At 32.6% G+C, this 20,741-nt stretch overlaps 1 protein-coding gene across 1 annotated transcript; it reads left to right on the forward strand.

Annotated features, from left to right (window-relative positions):
• The first annotated feature begins 1,549 nt into the window (after nucleotides 1-1,549).
• On the forward strand, nucleotides 1,550-16,188 carry LOC147397153 (uncharacterized). The gene is made up of 15 exons (XM_086450188.1): nucleotides 1,550-1,776; nucleotides 1,888-1,974; nucleotides 2,764-2,952; nucleotides 3,271-3,435; nucleotides 3,575-3,628; nucleotides 4,891-5,034; nucleotides 6,186-6,563; nucleotides 6,645-6,827; nucleotides 11,009-11,188; nucleotides 11,266-11,352; nucleotides 12,231-12,428; nucleotides 13,337-13,495; nucleotides 13,611-13,664; nucleotides 14,519-14,662; nucleotides 15,782-16,188. The coding sequence occupies exons 1-15, from the start codon at nucleotides 1,597-1,599 to the stop codon at nucleotides 16,166-16,168; spliced, it is 2,589 nt and encodes an 862-aa protein (XP_086306314.1). The 5' UTR covers nucleotides 1,550-1,596; the 3' UTR covers nucleotides 16,169-16,188.
• Nucleotides 16,189-20,741: the final 4,553 nt, after the last annotated feature.

A 20,741-nucleotide genomic window follows, 5' to 3' on the forward strand; every position in this document is an offset into this window, starting at 1 on the left:
TCCGAAGGTAAGAACTCTTTCTTAACTTGTTTCTTTTGCTCATGTTGATTATTTGATTTCAATAATTACTCAACCACAACATTCCCCTTATTCAAAACCTCACCTCAGTCCTTCTCTAGAATCCCTAACTAGAGAAATGCGCTAGGAAAATAATTAATTTAAAAAAAAAAGAAAAAAAAAAAGAAGAAGAAATGAAAGGTCATGTCTCACATATTTTTTGTGTTTTAAAAGGGGAGAATGTTGATGTCTTGTAAAGCATATAAGTTGTTAGCAACTTCTAAAACTTTTTTTTTTTCATTACTTGCCATTTAAAATTAATTTTATTTTAATTTTCGTCATAAATATCACTAGAGTGTTGAAAAGTTATTTACAATGACTACAAATCTTGTTTTTGCGATGAGTTGTGCGGAGAGGTAAAATGATGATGAGAAAGAGAGAGAGAGACCCCAATATATGAGACAAGGTGGTGGTATGATTTGAGGCTACTTACTTACTAACCGGAGTACTTGCCTTTATTATGTGATTTTCTCTCTCCGGTTCCTTAATCGGGTATTTAGGAGAGAAAGGAACTACTGAACCAAGTAAACCGGCCTCAACGAGTCCCTCAGGACTACAAAATGTTGGGGCACACTGGTGCCTATTAACTCCACGCCACAACTATACCTCTATCTATCAAAATTGGCACAAAAACGAGTAGGAAATCAAGATGACTTGCCCCCTTTCAAGGAAAACTATTACTACCAAAACAGAACCATTAGAATTCCCCTTGTTTGGTATCATAAGATTCTATTTTATATGCAAATAGACTGTAAATCACTAAAATGTTTGATGGGATGATTGTTAGATAAAGTCCACACAATACATGATTAAACAAACCGTAATAATCCCTTGACCTTCAAACCTACATTTTTGTCCCATCTCTACGTTGATCATATTTTTACCATCTCACTTATGATCAATCTAAGTTGTATACATGTGGACTGATTAATTTGGCACCATCTACAAAACCCCTTAGTTTTTTCATTAAAAGATTTTTTTATTGCTAAGCAAGTAAGATTTATATAAGAAAAAGAATATACAAAAGGGGTTTTTCATAAAAAGAATAAGATCTTTTTAATGGAATTAATTGGGGGTAGCATGATCTTAAATGTTTCACGTTAGTCTTTGCAGGATTCTACTTTGACCTCTCCCCTCCTTTCTTATTATGATTTCATCCTTGAAGAATTTATTCATTGAGAAATTCTTGGATGAATAATGTATGAAACAAGGTATATTTTAAAAAGATTACATCAACTAAGATATGAAAATATTCTAATATAAATATACTAATTTATTAATACTTCCTAATGTAGAATATCTACATTTATTATGCTCCATAATTACCTTCCTTTTTGATGAGATACATGTATCTCATTTATCATAATATGATGCATCATATTCTCTTACAATCTCTTATATTATTTATTTAAATTTATTGAGCCAAAGAAAAGTTTTCTTCTTTCATGCATATATATTACCCATGTGAACATGTATATCTCACTCTCTACAATCTAGTTTTTTGATTTACAGAAAGATTTGAAGAGACTATCTTGCTCCATGGAGAAAACAAGCTATGGCCATGGGAGAAAACTCATAAGAGGAAACATGTTATTTTTTGCTGTAATTGCTATGGGTTTGTGTGTTGGAGTGTTGGAAGGAAGAACTGCTTTTGAAGAAGACTTCAATCTGAAGAGTCATTTGAAACTTTTAAACAAGCCAGCAATCAAGACCATTGAGGTTGTCGTTCACTTGTTAAGAGTTCATAACTGTTTTGGTCATTACTATGTTCTTGCAAGTTTTTTTTTTTTTTTTCCTTCTTAATTTTTTTTTTTTTTAAAACTTTTGCAGAGTGAAGATGGAGATATTATTGATTGTGTTGATATTTACAAACAACCTGCTTTCGATCATCCTTTACTACAAAATCACACTCTCCAGGTTCCTCTGAACTTTATTATTATTATTTTTTAGTTATCCATTTTGCTAGACTAGACATGAGCTTCCTCTTTGGGGTTAAGAGAGTGAAAGGAGAAAAGACAATATATAAAGTTATAGGGGTATTTTTATAAATGAGAGAAGAAAAAAGACAAATAAACTTCTCCGAAACATTCTTTATGTAAGGATAAAGATTGAGACAAAAGGGTGAAAATCCATCTTGATTTATTATATAGATTTATTCTCTTAGTTATTTTATGAAAGAATAGTCTCTTAATTATTAATTACAAGAAGCCTAATAAAACTTACATAGAAAATCATGGAGAAAAATCCTAAATAAGAGTAAGGGTAGTATAATCAAACCCCCTAAGAAAAAAAAATGCAAGATTATGCTTACTTCTTTAGTGAAAGTCAATGTCCTTTTTTGTTGATGAATTAATTGTGCAAATTTGTTTTTATACAAATTTTGATTTAATAAATAATTGAAGTTTTGTATAAAAAAAATTCAAAATTTCATCGTTATTCATATAAAAAAAAACGACGTTGACTTCCGGGTCAAAGGAAAAACCTACTCTTGCATTTTTCTTGTAGGGGATTTTTACTAAATTATCATAAAAATAAACTCTATTTCAAATAAATCTAATTCTAATCTTATTTTCTATAAAAAAAACATAATTTGTTGTATTGTTGTCGATCATTTTAGTCATTACAATGCTTCATATCTAATACTCTTTAACATATTGATGCCTTACCGTATTTGAATTAACAAACGTGAATCTAACTCTGACTCAGATGAGACCGAGCAACTATCCGAAAGCAAGCGATAGATTGTTTTCCTTTCAACAGATATGGCAAAAGAGCGGAAGTTGTCCAGAGGGGACAGTCCCCATTAGAAGAACTCGAAAATCTGACTTACTCAGAGCTTTTTCCTTGGAACGCTATGGAACAAAAAATACAACCAACTCCAATTCAGAGAATGAGGTACAAAATTATGGCCTAATATTGTTTTGAAATCAATATTAAATCCTTGTAAGAAATTGGGTAGCATTTGGCTTAGTTTTCGGACTTTTAAAAGTGCTTTTTTAGTCAAATTACTGTCACATTTTTTCTCATAAAATCCAAAATTTGAAAGAAGTCCTACTAACAATCGAAAGAAGCGTTTCAGATCTGATCGAAAGAAGTCCTACTCACAATCATTTTTCTTATATAATTGATTCCATATAGAAGCATTTCTATTGAAATTTGAAAGCAATATCATGGGCATGGGCTAACTTGTATATACATATTTTCCATAAATAGAATCTGGTAGTAGTGGCAAAAGGTGACTTCTATGGAGCAAAAGCACAAATTAATGTTTGGAAAATTCATGTTGAGCCCAAGGAATTCAGTGCCTCTAAAATGATTATTCTCACTCTCAGTGAGGATGGTAGTTTGGTCACTAGTAGCATTCAAGCTGGATGGATGGTATGCATGTTATCTTGAATTTTTTTTTTTTTTTACTTTTTGGATTTAATGTTAGAAAAATTACCTCGATATCTCAAACCATAATTAATGAAGTTTTTAGGAGAGATATTATCTCATTTATGAACTTGTCTTGTTTCAGATACATCCGCAACTATTTGAAGATCACCAGACCAGATTATTTACATATTGGACTGTAAGTTTTATGTGGTTTAAATTTTTTAGTTTTTTATTTTGTGTGTGTGTGGGCGCACGTGAGAGAGAATTCTGAACGACCATTGGAATTTTCCAACAAGTCTCTAGCTTTGAGAACAATAGTAAATCTTGTAGATCTATCTTTCTTCATGTTTGATCTACGATCCATTGGGACTTTCCACTAATGATTCTCACACTCTCTCTCTCTCTTTGCAATGTTTTAAAGTTGTTTTTATATTATTATCAAGGTTATATTTCTCCACCAAAGTTATATACATGAAAAATTGTTGTAAAAATCTCAATGATTATGCAAATTTTTTAGGGTATCGTTCTTAAAATTTGCATAGTGTCAAGTCTCGACACTAAAATGTACCTCAGAATTGAGACTAAACGTTACCTATCATCAAACATCGACGAAAACTATAATAGAATGATTCGTCAAGGTTTGATGATAGGTAACATTGAGACTCTACTCTGAGATACATTCTCATGTTGAGTCTCGACCCTCGATAAATTTAAGAACTATACCCATCCATGAAATCATTGAGTTTTTTGTTACTATTTCCAATTTATGTAACTTTAGAGAAGAAATATATCGCGGTTGATAAGAGTATAAAAATGATTTTAAAATAATAGAAAGAAAGAGAAGAAAGAGCCGAGAACCATTGATGAACTCCAATGGCTGTTTGGTAGTGAAAATGGACAATTTTCTCCCTTATTTAACCGTGTAAAAGATTGGGACTTAGGAGGGAGGAAATTATAATTTACAAAAATATTTCCTAAGGATTTACTAAAGAATTTGTAATATGGGGGCATTTTTGTCCAAAAATATGAGTTATCATTTATGCTTTTAGAGGGATCACAATGATGTTCATGTCTTAAATCAACACAAAACCGTAATTAAACCAACAAAACCCAATTTAAATTGATAGAAAAAAAAAAAATACTCAATAAAACTGGAGAATATCTATGTTTCTCTCATATGTCATTATTTTTTTTTATAAATGTTGAATTAGTTGTTGCACATTTCTAGGATACTAAACCCTAATTAAACCAACAAAAACCAATTTGTAGATTTCCCAAACCTCATCTTACCACCTCAAAGCCTCCAAAACAAAATTAATTGGAAGGCTCCAATTAAAATTTCGTGAAACAAGATATACCTGACTGCATCAAATTATCAACTTTGCAAAATTCTTTCTTGAATTTAAATTGAATAGAAGTGGTAATAGGAATCTGAACTTGTTTATTCATGTTTGTTAGGGAGATGGCGCAAAGAACACAGGATGCTTCAACTTAATTTGCCCTGGATTTGTTCAAGTAAGCAAAGATATAAGCCTTGGTGCTGTATTTTCTCCTTCCACCTATGAAGGAAACCAAACAGTTATTGAAATTCTATTACATAAGGTAAACCACAAGAAACCCACATCAATCTCATTTCATTTCCTCCAATTTTATAATTATTATTCTCGTGCCTAGTAATTAACAACCCCAGTTCAAAAACATTTTTGTACAGAATTTTTACTGCCAGACAAATGTTTCTTGTAACACCTCAATAATTAAATTAAATGATTTAAAAAAATGTATATATATATATATATATATATATAGAGGGTCGGGTTCAACAGGCAAAATTGTAGCCAACGTGTTTTGTCCAATGTAGGTTAAAAGATTCCGAATGAGTTGATTTTTTGTGAGGGTGATCTGTATGATGAGGAGATCATCCTCACACAAAATAAGTTCATTCTGAAACTTTTATTGTACATAAGACAAAAATTTGACTCCCATTTTGGCAAATGAACGTTGCCCGTATGTATATATATATATATATAGGGAGCGGTTCAGCGGCCCTAATGTCTTCCAAGTTTCATGCCAAGGTTTTCAGGCCGTTAGATTATAATGCATCCGACGGTTCGGATCTAATATTACGCTTTTATAATAAAACGTATCGTAATTATTAATAGATCCCTCAAAAATTCTTTTATTCTCTTTTAACTCCCTCTCTCTCTCTCATCAAATCACTCTCTCTCTCTCTCTCTCTCTCTCTTCGAACCATCTTCTTCGTTCAAACAGAACAAACGTCTGTAACCTCTTCCAAGCTCTCTCTCTCTCTCTCACTATCTCAAGTTTTATATCAAACGATCCGACGCATCTCGTCGCCTTCGGAGCTTTCTCAATCCATATATATATAAATGATTAATGAAAAGACAAAATGATTGAGGTTATTATTGAAAAATCAATGTGGTGGAATATGTTAATGTTCCTATGAGGTCTTAGACATTAGCATTATTAGGATGGGGGGACGGAAAAAAATTGACAAAAATTTTGAGATGCTGTTTTAGAAATATGTGTTAGAAGTTTTAGAATGGGCTGATTTTTAGGTGAATGAATGAGGTGTGAATAAGAAAAAAGGAATCGTTGTCCCCAATCTAATTTTATTTTGTCATTATAAAAAGGAGTTGGTATAGCAATATAAGCTCTAATATATACTTTTATCTCCTCCATATATATATGTTTGTGTGTCTGACTTTTGATTTTGTAAATTAAAATTATGGTAGGATCCTCCATACCAAAACTGGTGGCTGGTACTTGATGGCAAACCAATTGGATATTGGCCAAAATCAATTTTTAAGAATCTTGAGAGTGCATCCTATGTTGAATGGGGAGGGGAGATTTTCAACACTAAGACTGATGGTCGTCACACCATTACTCAGATGGGTAGCGGTCATTTTCCGAACGAAGGTTATGGAAAATCTAGTTTCTTCAGGAATATACTTGTAATCGATTCGTCGAAAACTCTCAAAGCTCCAGACAAAGCTCAAGTTTTTAAGACGACACCAGCCGGCTGTTATGATTTGACGTATGAAGCTCGTCAATGGGATAAGGATCAGGGCTATTATTTCTATTATGGGGGGCCTGGTATTGGTCCAAATTGCTCTTAGGAGCTAAAATTCGATTAAATTCTCATAAATAAAGATATTTCTTGTTGCATTTAAAGAGATTTTTCTTATTCTTAGTTTCAGATTGATATTGAACAAGTTGAAACTCCATGTAGATTGGGCTGTCAATGGGTGGGCTTGGGCTGTAGTCAGCTAGTGTTACTTGGTCCATTTAGATATCATGCTGGACCTCCCAATGGGCCCAGTAAGAACCAAATCACCAGCTTATTCGCTTTGTCGGGTTGGGCTGTCTTCAGGGCTGTTATTTTTGTTTTGTAGATTGGGCTGTCAATTGGTGGGTTTGGGCTGTGTTCAGCTCCTGTTCGAAAGAGAATCTGCTTTTCATTAATGATTCATTCTTTACTGGCGAACTACGAATTGTGAAGCCACGAATCAGGTAACATAGAGTTAGACAATTGCAACTTGGATGTATCGAAGGTGCGCAAGATTGCGAGAAAATGGTTTCTTAGGACAACATTTCCAAGAAAATGGATTTTCTTTTTTCCATAAAATATCCCTTCGGGTTTTGGTGTGCATTTGAGATGTCTTTCCGATATTCAAAATATTCAAAATAAATATATATCTCCCATTAACCACAATTTTCCGTAAGAAAATCGTGACATAAATGATGAAAGTACCTCAAACAAGCCAAAATGATTGGAGCTCCCAAATTACTCACTCTCAAAGGTTATATTATAGAATCTTGAGATTGAAGAGAAGGTACCAACTTGCTAAATTGGTTAAAGTTTTTGAATATTGATAGCATGACATGATGAAGATGACAAGTTTTTTGAAAAGGAAAAAAAAATTGTTTTTACCAAGAGGGTGAAATTGAGGGCATTTCAATCATTATACCTAACTCTTATTGTACCAGGCTCCACTCATCTTCTATATAGCTTAGCCCAGGCTCGCCCATTAATCGGGTTGCAGACCTAATCTTGAACGCTAGCAAACACAAACATGTTTTTTCTCCAAAATCCATCATCTTCAAGCTTTCCAACCTTTATGGTAAGTTAATTTAATCTATTTAACCTTATATCCAATCCATTATTTTCAACCTTGGCTTAAACCTTTTTGAAAGCCCCCCCCCCCCCCCCCGCCCCCCTTTTTTTTTCTTTTTCCAACTCAAAATTCCATCATTTTTTTCACTTCTCCAAAAACCTTAAGGTTTGAATGTTGAAGTAAATAGAATTTCATGGTTGATGAAGAAGAAAAATCAAGGGTATTTGACTAGAAATTGAAGATGGGGGCATTTAAGTCATTTTTGTTAGTCTTTCAGAAAAATCTCAGTTTAACAAATTGGATAATAAGCACTATCAACCTAGTTGTCTCATTAATTTATTTTTAAAAAAGTTAACTAAAACCACAACTAACCTAATTGTCTTATTAATTTCTTTCTTAAAAGCTTTATTTATAAGTCTTGCTAAATAATATATAAGACAAAGGTCAACCTCTTAAAAGTTGTCTTATTAATTTCTTTCTAAAATAATTTAGGAGAATGTTAATGTTCAAGACCTCAAGGAGACGTTAACATTCACTTTCTAATAATATTTGTGCCTATTTTGTTTTTTAGTGAAAAAGATAAAGATATACTAGTTTTTTACATTATAAATATTTGTTTACATAATAAATATTAAGAACACTTTAATCTTTAAATTTAAATGCCTTGATTGTGATAAATGCTTTTGTAATTAATGTCAATAAGCATATATCATGTAAAGAATAACACATATAGCATTTCTTATTTCACTAAAAGACAAAAGTCAAGGTTATTACTGGAAAATGAATGTGGTGGAGAATGCTAACGTCCCCACTAGGTCTTATATATTAGTATTTCCCAATAATTTATTTGTTATCAAGCTAACCAAAAGTCAGCCTATCGACGATATTCTGATTCTGTATATCTCCTAAGGTAAGAACTCTTTCTTAACTATTTTTTCTTTTGTTTATGTCAGATACTTGGGGTCAAAATTTTAACTTAAGATCATGGGTTTAATCTCAATTTTTTTTATTGTTCAAATCAGTTCAAATGGATTTAATAAATTTAGATTTGCTATTATAATGAGAAAAGTAGTAGAAGTAGTTTGACACTAAAATTTGAATCTCGCAAATGCCTCCACCTCCTCTACATTTAAATTTAATTTGGTTGGATCATTTTGATCAAAAGTCAAGAAAGTAGTGATCTCAAGACCTTATCACCACTTTGGTTAGTTCTCAAAATTACAAAGTATAATTTTTTTTATTATGTAATTTTCAAAAGCGTGTTCATTAATATTTTAAATTACAAATAAGCCCTTCTAGCTGATTCATGTTTGTTTGCACATGCTACTTCTAGCTTGTAATTAAATAAGATAAATTTTATTGTTAATTGAATTATAGGGGCTACAAGCCTACAATCACAAAAATCACTTTTTTATATAAAGATCACAATTATGGAAATTCTTAAAAATTGATTATATTCATATGGAAAAAAGCATAAGAAGGGATGAATGGCACTTGATTTTTGATAGTCATAGAAGAGATGACTTTATTTTTGATAGGCTTTCAAGATTTTTTTTTCTTTTCTTCTCTAAGTATCTTTCTTCATTATAGCTTCTCAAATCTCTAATAAAGTGATGGTCTTTATAAGAGTGAAAGGGAGATAAATGACGAGAGAGAGACCACAATGTATGAGGGAGGGTGATGCTTGGATTTGAGGTTACTAACTAACTAAAGTACTTGCTTTTTATCATGTGATTTTATCTCTCCAATTCCTTAATTAGGTATATTGGAGAGAAAGGAGCTAAACCAAGTAAATCGGTCTCAACGAGTCCCTTAGGATACTACTAAATGTTGGGGTACGCCAGTGCCTAGTAGTTCAATCTCTCCTTTTCAAGTTTGATCTCTCAATGGATGCGACTAAAGGAAATAGGGTCTACTATACTCTTATCTTAAGACAATAGACAATCGCCTTAAGGGAAAAGGGTGAACATATCCTAAAAGAGAGAAGTTAGAACCGAATAAGAGGCCTTTATTAACTCCGCCCCGCAACTATACCTCTATCTATCTTAAAGCAACACTGGCACAAAAACGAGTAGGAAGTTCAAGACGAGTACTTATTGATGATTTGATCCAACCTCATCTTTAGCGTTGTTGACTTGCCCCTTTGAAGGAAAACTATCACCACCAAAATGAAACATTAGAATTCCCCTCTATGTTCGTATCATAAGATATATAGATAGAGGCCATATACAAATCTAAACATTGTGCCAAACATTTTTCAATATATGGGTTAGAAGTTTTATAATGAATTGATTTTTTGTGAGGAAGTTCTCTATGGTGAGAAGATCATCCTCAAAATAATCAGGCTATTTTGAAACTTCTAAGTCTATCAAAAGTGATTTACAAAAGTAGGACGGTCCACAATTATTCAACTTGTAAACTGCAGTTAGAAGTTTGAGAATGGGATGATTTTTTAGAAGATCATTCTCACAAAAAAACAGCCCATTATGAAACTTGGAACCCATATTATTGAAAAATGTTCGACACAATGTTTGTTTTTGTAGATGACATATATATATATATATATCATCCTCACAAAAAATCAGTCCATTCCGAAAATTTTAACCCATAAATGTTTGGTTTTGTATATGGCCCTTGAATCCGACCGAGATATATATATCTCACATACCCCGCCCTCTCAGAAAATCCTAAGTGCAATAGGTTGAGTTAAGGTCAACATGACCCTAAAGGGTGCCTCAAGAAATTCATAGCTTCATGGGGTTTTGAACACATGACCTATCTCAATGGCTTGTCAAGTGCGCAGCTTGACACTAGGCCAACCCTTTGGGGTTGAACCTGAATAGTGGCGTTTCCCTTGGCCATTGCTATTGATAATAACAACGGTATTTTTTATATTTGCGACGGTTTTTGACCCTCACTAAAAACCTAAAATTTTGTAGTGCCAAATAGATTGTAAATCACTGACATGCCATCCTCTCATTCATGTGATTATGTTAGGTAAAGGCCACAAAATACACGATTAAAAAGGCCATCATAATCCCCTGGCCTCCAAACCTACATCTTTGTCCCACCTCTACGCTGATCATATACTTATCATCTTACTTCTGATCAATCTAAGTCATATACATGTGGACTGATTAATTTGTCATCATTTATGAAAACCCCCCAGTTTTTTTACGAAAAGATAGAATAAGAATTATTTTTTAATGGTATTCATTTGTGGAGGGTGGGGAGGGGGGGATGTTGCACATTAGTCCTTGTAGGATTCTAGTTTGAGCTCCCCCCTCCTTTCTCATTATGTTTTCATCCTTACATCCTCCTATATTATTTATTTATATTAGTTTATCCCAAGAAAAGTTTTCTTCTGTCATGCATACGTATTACCCATGTTGTGAACATGTATATCAACACTCACAGCAATGTAGTTTTCTGATTTACAGAACATGGAGAAAACTAGCAATGTCCATGGGAAAGAACTCGGAGGAAACATGTTATTTTTTGCTGTAATTGCTATGGGTTTGTCTGTTGGAGTGTTGGGAGGAACAACTGCTTTTGAAGAAGACTTCAATCTGAAGAGACATTTAAAACTTTTAAACAAGCCAGCAATCAAGACAATAAAGGTTATTGTTTACTTGTTAAGAGTTCTTGATTGTGTTGGTAATGTTCTTACTGTATTTTTTTTTAATAACTTTTGCAGAGTGAAGATGGAGATATTATTGATTGTGTTGATATTTACAAACAACCTGCTTTTGATCATCCTTTACTGCAAAATCACACTCTCCAGGTTCCTCTGAACTTTATTATTATTATTCTTTTAATTATTCATTTTGTTAAAGAGTATTGGATATGAAGCATCATAATAATGTGTATTGCGCTACATCAACTTGGTTATATTTGGAGTCAAATTGGAACGAATTCGACATAGTTCAGTTCCACTAAATAAGAATCAGAACTAAACTGAATTGCCCATAGAATCAAACTAACCCAAATCGAACTAAAGTTAGTTTGGTTTGATTCAATTCTGAGTTGTCAAGATCTTATAAACCTGCTTGGAAACAACATATTTTTAATGAAAAAAGAATTAATAAATAAAAGACATGAAATTTCGTATAATAAGTCATTAATCTATCCATACAAAAGATCATCAATCAATATCCAAATTCCTAACAACTAGTAAATCATTAAGGGTCTGATTTGGTTTTATACAAGCCTTAAATCGAAAAGCGAACCAAACCGCAATTTGTTGCAAACCAGCCCAAAGCTATCGGTTTGAACCGGATCAATTTGTACTCTCATAGAAAACAATAGAAATTCTTAAGAGTAATTTAGTAAAACCCCCTAGAAAATTGGTGATATTAGATTTAAATCCCCAAGGCAAGTTAGGTTTACCCATAGATAGAAAGTCAATGTCCTTTTTTAATGATGAATTAATAGTGAAAATTTACTAAATTACCATACAAATAAAGTTTGTTTCAAATAAATATAGTTCTAATCTTAAATCAATCTGATAATGTCTTATTCTCTATAAAAACATGATTTGTAGAATTGTTTTACATGTTCTTAGTTATTATAATGCTTCATATGTAATATATACTCTTAACATGGTAATTATATCGTAGTAGCGTATTTGAGTTAACAAAAGTGAATCTAACTATGACTCAGATGAGACCGAGCAACTATCCGAAAGGAAGCAAAAGATTGTTTTCCTTTCAACAGATATGGCAAAAAAGCGGAAGTTGTCCAAAGGGAACAATCCCCATTCGAAGAACTCGAAAATCTGACTTACTCGGAGCTTTTTCCTTCAAAAGCTATGGAAAGAAAAATACGGCGAAATCCTTGAACTCCAATTCGAGATATGAGGTACAAAATGATGTCTAATATTGTTTTCAAATCAATATTATATCCTTACGAGAAATTGGATAAGAAATGTACTAGACCTTCACCAATTTGGATCCAATCATGTCTGTCATGTTCAAGTCCGAATCTGATCTGGTTTGAAAAAAATTCAATATTTTTTGAAATGGTCCTAATCCAATCCAAATTCGATTTTATAAAAATAAAACATACACCAATATCCAAATAAAATACTAAATACACATCATTTATATATGAGTCATGATAATACGCCGCCCCTTTCCTGACATACACCCCCATCACAGAACCGTAGATCATTTGCCTTGAGATACACAAGAAAAGATTTATGATTATGTGTATCCCGAGGCAAATGATCTATGATTTTGTGATAAGAGTGTATGTTAGAGAGGGGGCGTCAGAAAATCATTACACTTTATATATTTCAAACACAATATTGGATTGGGTCCCTATTAGAACAAAATATTGGATTCTTATCAGAATGGGTCCTTATCAAAACCCAAATCCTTGATCGGAAAGGATCGGATTTCGACTCTGATATGATCAATTGAAGTCCTGCTCACAATCACTTTTCTTATATAATTGATTCCATATATAGAACATAGTTTCAAAACTCATCCGAGATCAAGACGTATCGTCCGAGTCGTTTTAGTGTCAAGCATGGACGAGACAAACAAACAAGTCAATTTTTCGGATGAGATTTAAAACGTCACATTCATTTTTTTAAATTTTGAACAAAACGTCTCAAATGTATCGGAAAACTCGTCCGAGACGACTTGATATCTGGCATGGACGAGACGAGACGTGAAACCAAGTCTTAAAACCGTGATATAGAAGCACTTCTATTGAAAGTAATCTCATGACCAAACTTATATGTACATAATTTCCATAAATAGAATTTGGCTGTAGCGGCATATGGTAAATTCTACGGAGGAAAAGCACAAATTAATGCTTGGAACATTCACGTTGAGCCCAACGATTTCAGTGCCTCTAAAATATCTGTTTTCAGAGATAATGGTACTTCGGATACTAGTAGCATCCAAGTTGGATGGATGGTAAGCATTTCATCTTGATTTTTGTTTTTATTTTTGAGATTTAATGTTAGAAAAATTACCATAATGAAGTTTTTAGGTGAGATATTATCACATTTATGACCTTGTCTCGTTTCAGATACATCCGCAACTATTTGGAGATTACCAGACCAGATTTTTTACATATTGGACTGTAAGTTTTGTGTTGTATAATTTTTCGTCAAAAGTTGAATATGTTTGTGTGCATTAGAGAGAAATTTTTGGGTAAATTACCTTTTTGTAGCGGGGGCAAACTACAGTTGCCCCCTAAAGATGAGTGATTTTGAAAAGAAAATTTAAGGATTTTTTGTTAGATATCAAAAAGGGTATTTTAATCATTTTTCATTAGACTTTGAGAGAAGACCTAAGTCTAGGGGCAATGTCGTCACGGTTGTGGACTGTGGAGGCAATTGCCAAACATTTTCAAATAGAGAGATTTCTAATAAACCCAAAAATTTGAGTGAGGTGAGGGTAAAGTCAAATTATATCAAATTATAAAGATGACAATGTAATTTTTAAACATATTGTTGGGAAAGGTGCCCCCATTGTAAATCCGACACCTTTGACATGATAGGCTCGGGAATCGTAGATCTACTCTCCTTGGGATACAGAACTACGATTCCCCATAAAAAGGTGCAGTTTTGTATCCTAAAGAGAACAGATCTATGGTTCCTGAGCCTATCACGTCAGGGGTGTTGATTGAATATGTCATGTAGCTAAGTCAAATTACCACGACCCTTCTTTTATAGAATTCGAATTTGTTGTTGCACATTTCTAGATAATGAAATCCTAATTGAACCAACAAAATCCAATTAGTAGATTTCCCAAACCTCATATTACCGTGTTAAGATCTCCAAAACAAAATTAATTAGAAGCCTCCAATTTCAAATTTGTGAGACAAGACATATCTGATTGCATCTAATTCTCAACTTTCAAAATTTCTTTTCTGAATTTCTGTTGAAAAGAAGTGGTAATATGAATCTGAACTTGTTTATTCATGTTTGTTAGGCAGATGGCACAAAAAAAACTGGATGCTTCAACTTAATGTGCCCTGGATTTATTCAAGTAAGCCAAGATATAAGCCTGGGTGCTTTAGTTCCAACTTCCACCTATAAAGGAAAACAAACAGCTATTGAAATTCTAGTATATAAGGTAAACAGCAAGGAACCTACATACATCTATCTCATTTCATTTCTCCACTTTTATAATTGTTGTTCTTGTGCCAAGTACTTAACAACACCAATTCAAAAACATTTTTGTAGAGAATTTTTATTGCCAGACAAAATTTTCTTGTAACACCTCAATAATTAAATTAAATGATTTAAAAAAATATGACGATATATATATATATATATATACTAGGCAGATTTACCAATTTCGAATATTTACCAAAACGGTACACTGTAGCAATTAATTCCGAAAACGGTAAATTTACTGTTTTCGGAATTAATTTTTTTTACTAAAACGGTAAAAACAGTAAAATGTATTTTTTTTTACCGAAAATGCCCTTTTTTATTTTTTGACTGAAATTACGAAAATAAAATTGATTTCGGTAAAAAAAAATTTGTAAATACATATGATTGTTGGATTACCGAAAGAGAGTGAATCTTTTTAGTTGGATTTTCATTTTTTTAAGGTTAAATTGTAAATATATATGTAAAACAAAAAAAAGGGTATTTTCGGTAAAAAAATATATATTTTTTACTGTTTTTACCGTTTTGGTAAAAAAATATTAATTCCGAAAACGGTAAATTTACTATTTTCGGAATTAATTGCTACAGTGTACCATTTTAGTAATTAATTTCGAAAACTCTACCGTTTTGGTAAATCAAAGTATATACTATCATTTATTATGTAAAAAGACCAATATATCCTTGCCGTTTTATTAAAAGACAAAATGGAAATAGGTGTACTTAGAAAATGAATGTGATGGACAATAATAACGTCTCCCTGAGGTCTTGGACGTTAGGATTCTCATATATATAATAAAAAATTTACTAACTTGAAAAATGGTCTTAAAAACTCTTTTGAGGCAACTCACTAAGATAGAAAGCAATTTAAAGTTGTATGTGTTACCTAGTTTAGGTGAAGGAATGGGGTGTGAATAGAAAAAAAAGGAATGATTAACCCCACCCCTAACACCCCAATCTAATTTTACAATTGGAGAAATATAAAAAAGAGTGGGTATGGCAATATAAGCTCTAATTTATACTTCATCTCCTCTATATATTGTGTCTAACTTTTAATTTTATAAATAAAAAAATATGGTAGGATTCTGCAAAACACGAAAATTGGTGGCTCATGCTTGGAGACAAACCAGTTGGATATTGGCCAACATCAGTTTTTGAGAATCTTGAGAGTGCAACCTATGTACAATGGGGAGGGGAGGTTTTCAACAGTGAAAGTGATGGTCATCACACCATTACTCAGATGGGTAGCGGTCATTTTTCAAACGAAGGTTTTGGAAAATCAAGTTTCTTCAAGGATATACTTGTAGTCGATTCGTCCAACAATTATAGAGCTCCAGAGAAAGCTCGAGTTTTCAAGACGGTGCAGGCCGGTTGTTATGATTTGGCGTATGAAGGTCGTCGATGGGGTAAGGATCAGGGTCATTATTTCTTTTATGGGGGGCCTGGTATTGGTCCTAGCTGTTCATAAGAGCCAAAATTTGATTAAAGTATCAGAAATAAAGATATTTATTGTTGCAGCTACAGAGGTTGTTTTTTATTTATTTATTTTCCCTTATTTTCAGATGAATCGTGCTGGGGTAACACAATGATGTAGTGGCGCACACATAATCGTAATAAAAAACATGTACGATTATGTGCGCGCATCATGTTATTTGCGTCTCCGTTTGTGTCACTCCAACATTAGTCTTTTCAGATTGATATTAAACTACAGAATGGGTGGGCGTTGGGCTGGGTTCAGGTACTATTAGTAGGTCCATTTAGATGTTATGATGGGCCTCCCAATGGGCCCTGTATGAACCAAATCACAAACTGATTTGCTTTGTATTGGTTAATGTTTCGGTATCATAGGATGTGACGGGACTCTCCAGCTCTACGCACCTAAATGTCTCATTGTACCCACTTACTTGATATACCCACCCGAACACACATAATTCACTAAATTTTGACTAGTTTTCACTGCACCCACCCAAACGTACCAAATACTTCTTCTTTTGCTTCTTGTCTCTCTCATTCCTCTTTGCTTCGAATTTATATGAAAAGATTTGTGCGCCGAACTTTTTGTTAGGTATGTTAGTATTAAATCATTTTTGCAATGTTCAATAGTTACCTAACAATCCTATATATATATATATGATGGGAAGATCTTCCGGAAAAAAAAAAAAATCAGTCCAATCCAAAACTTTTAACCCCCCATTAATAGTGATTTAGAATGTGGCTCGTCGATTTTTTATCAATTTTTTTCAATAATTTGTAAATCACTTTTGATGAATTTAAAAGTTTCAGATTGAGCTGATTTTTTGTGAGGATGATCTTATCATCATAGTGACCGTCCTCGCAAAAAAACAGCTCAATCCAAAACCTCTAACCCATATTTTGAAAAACCATTGTTTTTACATATGTCACTTGAGCTGCCCCCTATATATATATGGGAAATGTTCAACAACAAATATTTTGACAAATATTTTGGCAAAACATTTTTCAAAACATGGGTTAGAGGTTTGTGAATGGGCTGATTTTTAGTGAGGATGATCTACTCACCGTAGAGATCATCCTCACTAAAAATCAGCCCATTCCAAAACTTCTAACCCCATCAAAAATGGTTTACAAAAAATGGACGGTCCACGATTTTTCAAGTTGTAAATTGGGGCTAGAAGTTTTGGAATGGGCTGATTTTTGGTGAGGATGATCTCCTCACCATAGAGATCATCCTCACAAAAAATCAGCCCATTCCAAAACCTTTAACCCATGTTTTGAAAAATGTTTTGCCAAAATGTTTGTTGTTGAACGGCCTATATATATATATATATAGGGAAATGTTCAGCACCCTAAGTTTTACCACACAATTTAACAAACGTTTTTTGTCCTACATGGGTTAGAAGTTTTGGAATGGGCTGATTTTTGGTGAGGATGATCTCTATGATTAGAAGATCATCCTCCCCAAAAATCAGCCCATTCCGAAATGTCTAGCCCCATGTTTACACGTTGAAAAATCGTGGACCGTCCATTTTTTGTAAACCATTTTTGATGGGGTTAGAAGTTTTGGAATGAGCTGATTTTGGTGAGGATGATCTCCTCACCATAGAGATCATCCTCACCAAAAATCAGCCCATTCCAAAACTTCTAACCCATGTAAGACAAAACACGTTTGTTAAAGTGTGTGGTAAAACTTAGGGTGCTGAACGGGACCCATATATATATATATATATATATATATAAATTTCTTATAAGTCATTAATCTATATCCAAAATTCTTAACCTACCGATTTAGTAAGTCATTAAGGGTTTGGGGGGTGCTAATAGCCGCTCTCTAAATCTAATGCTAATATTAAATCATTCAAAAATGTCTTTTTCTCTATAAAAAAAAAAATCATGATTTTATGTATTGTTGTACATCTTATTAGTTTTTACAATGCTTCGTATCTAATACTCTTAACATGCTTATATCGTACCATATTTGAGTAAACAAAAGTGAATCTAACTATGACTCAAATGAGACGGAGCAACTATCCGAAAGCAAGCGATAGATTGTTTTCCTTTCAACAGATATGGCAAAAGAGCGGAAGTTGTCCCGAGGGAACAGTCCCCATTAGAAAAACTCGAAAATCCGACTTACTTAGACCTTTTTTTCCTCCGAAAGCTATGGAAAGAAAAATACAACAAAATCCTTGAACTCCAATACGGATATTAAAAGTTCAATAATTGTTTGGTTTCCTTCATAGGTTGAAGGAGGAATTACACCACCCAGGCTTCTCTCTTGGCTTACTTGAAAAAATCCAGGGATTTTTTTTTTAAGGATACACAAGGAAAAATATCCATGGTTCTGTGCACTTGCCACGTTGGTGGAGTACACACCGAGTAAGTCTTTTCAAGTCCAATTATAAATGACCGAATTACCTCAAACAAGCCAAAATGACTGGAAACTCCCAAATTACTCACCCCCCCCAAGGTTTATATTAGAGATTAACCCAAATATTGTTATGGTTTTTGACAACTTGAGGGCATTTCTATCATTTTACATAAATTTCTCATTGGAAAAAAAAAGGGTGAAAGGGGATTTGGATATTTGAGCAGGAAAATTGGACGGGAGGAGGAGCAATATCTTTTTTTTTGAAATTTTGAAAGTTTGTATTTAACCTCTCCATCAATATTACATGGATAATTTGACACATAGTACTTGAAGGATATATACACGTTTTCTTCGGGTCTGTTAGGCTTTAACACATCTTCACAAATCTTAACGAAATCAACAAAACATGTAGTCATAATACAATTTATAATCTTTGTATTTCCCGTCATTCACTACGTGAAAACTGGAAAATTAGATAGAAAAAATTGACGGGCCAAGGCTCATGAATTTTAGAAACTAAAATTTGACGGTCTAGGATCGTTGAAATTCTTGATGTTCCCATATTTGACGGTTTAGAATTATCGAATTTCTTTCATCCTTCATTAATTTGATAGTTTTAACCCGTTGAAAAAAAAAATTTTGACAATGAAAAATTCGATGCCTATTCGACTCCTTGGTTCATTACTCATTATAACAACACAAGATCTAAACTAATATTTAATTACATATTGTCGTTCAACCTAAAAAATAAAAGAACATCAAACTTTTACTATTCAAATAAGGTCTGTCAATCGTTTATTTACAACCTATTAAACTTGCATGAAAGGTATGTCAAAATTTAATAAATAAATTTTGCAAGAGACAATTTATTTACCATGTAAGAAATCCTGCCAAGCTTGATTACACAATTGGGGAAGACATGAATAAAATATTGACAAAACCTTGGAGAAAGGAATGCTCATTTTAAACATGTATGGCTATGTTTATGCTCTAGGATTTTAAACATAGAAAAATTCAAGTAGGGTTTAAATAATGATAATGAGAGCTTTACATTTATCTAAGTAGAGAAATATAACTTTCACATTTAAATGCAATCAAATGCATTCAATTACATACTTTATTTTTAAATGAAGAGGATACTCTTATTTTTACACAAAATCAGACAATGCATGGCATAGAAATTGTGAACCTAACTATTTAATGAGTGAAATAGATAGAGAAATTGTTTGCGAGATGAACTTGGGAAAAGAATATTAGAATTGAGGTTTAAAATATCATTTCGTTTCAATATTTCAAGTTTCTCAAAAATCAAAACGATACCGAAACATTATCGAACCATATGATTCATTTCATACATTCAAAATGAGTCTTTCATAGTAAACCCAATCAAGGGACATGTTATCATTTTGAACATAAGGGAGTCTCTGAAATACCTAAATATAGAGGGAGTTTCCCTAAATTCCTTGAGACTTTGGTCGAGGGCATATTATTCCCTAAATCCCTTTAGTCTAATTTGATAGGAGATTGTAGTCAAGGGAATTTTTTTCTAATTTTTAAAAACGGCGTTTTGTATCGAAACACAAAAAAAATAAGATGAAGGAGAAAGAGGAGAATAATAAGAAGAAGAGGAAGAGATCAACCTCAAAAGATTGAAAAATCGAAATGTTTTGGCCGATACAAACTGAAATGAAATAATATTTTAAACAATGATTTAGAATGTTAAAGATAGTATTGACCTTCCATGTCAAGTTGAAAGATCAATGCAGAACAAAGAAAAAGAGGAAGAATTAAAAAAGAGGTAAACGAAAAATTTTGCTTGTCATCATAAGAAAAAAAAAAAATTTGACTTGTAAAAGGAGCTTTTGTTTTCTTCTAATGTACTTGTCAATTGTCACTTTTAAAAAAAGTGCAAAAAGCCTTGTTTCTACTTTAAAGGGCTATTTCGTTCAAAATATATAAAATTGTACAAATAGATAATATTGATAAACTATAACACTTTCGGTATTAACAAAATTTCTGATAATCATTTGGGAAATTTCACATTTTCAAATTGGTGAACTATTTTTTTATCTATTTAACTTTAGCTTTGATACATTGTTTTCAATCTTGCCTTAAATCTTTATAGAAATTCCTTAAATTTTTCTTCCGAAAATTTCATCATTTTCTATCTTCCTAAAAATTCTATCTTTCCTTC

This window comes from Akebia trifoliata, chromosome 8 (assembly GCF_017979445.1).
Source record: "Akebia trifoliata isolate Shusen 1 chromosome 8, ASM1797944v1, whole genome shotgun sequence".
Taxonomy (NCBI): domain Eukaryota; kingdom Viridiplantae; phylum Streptophyta; class Magnoliopsida; order Ranunculales; family Lardizabalaceae; genus Akebia; species Akebia trifoliata.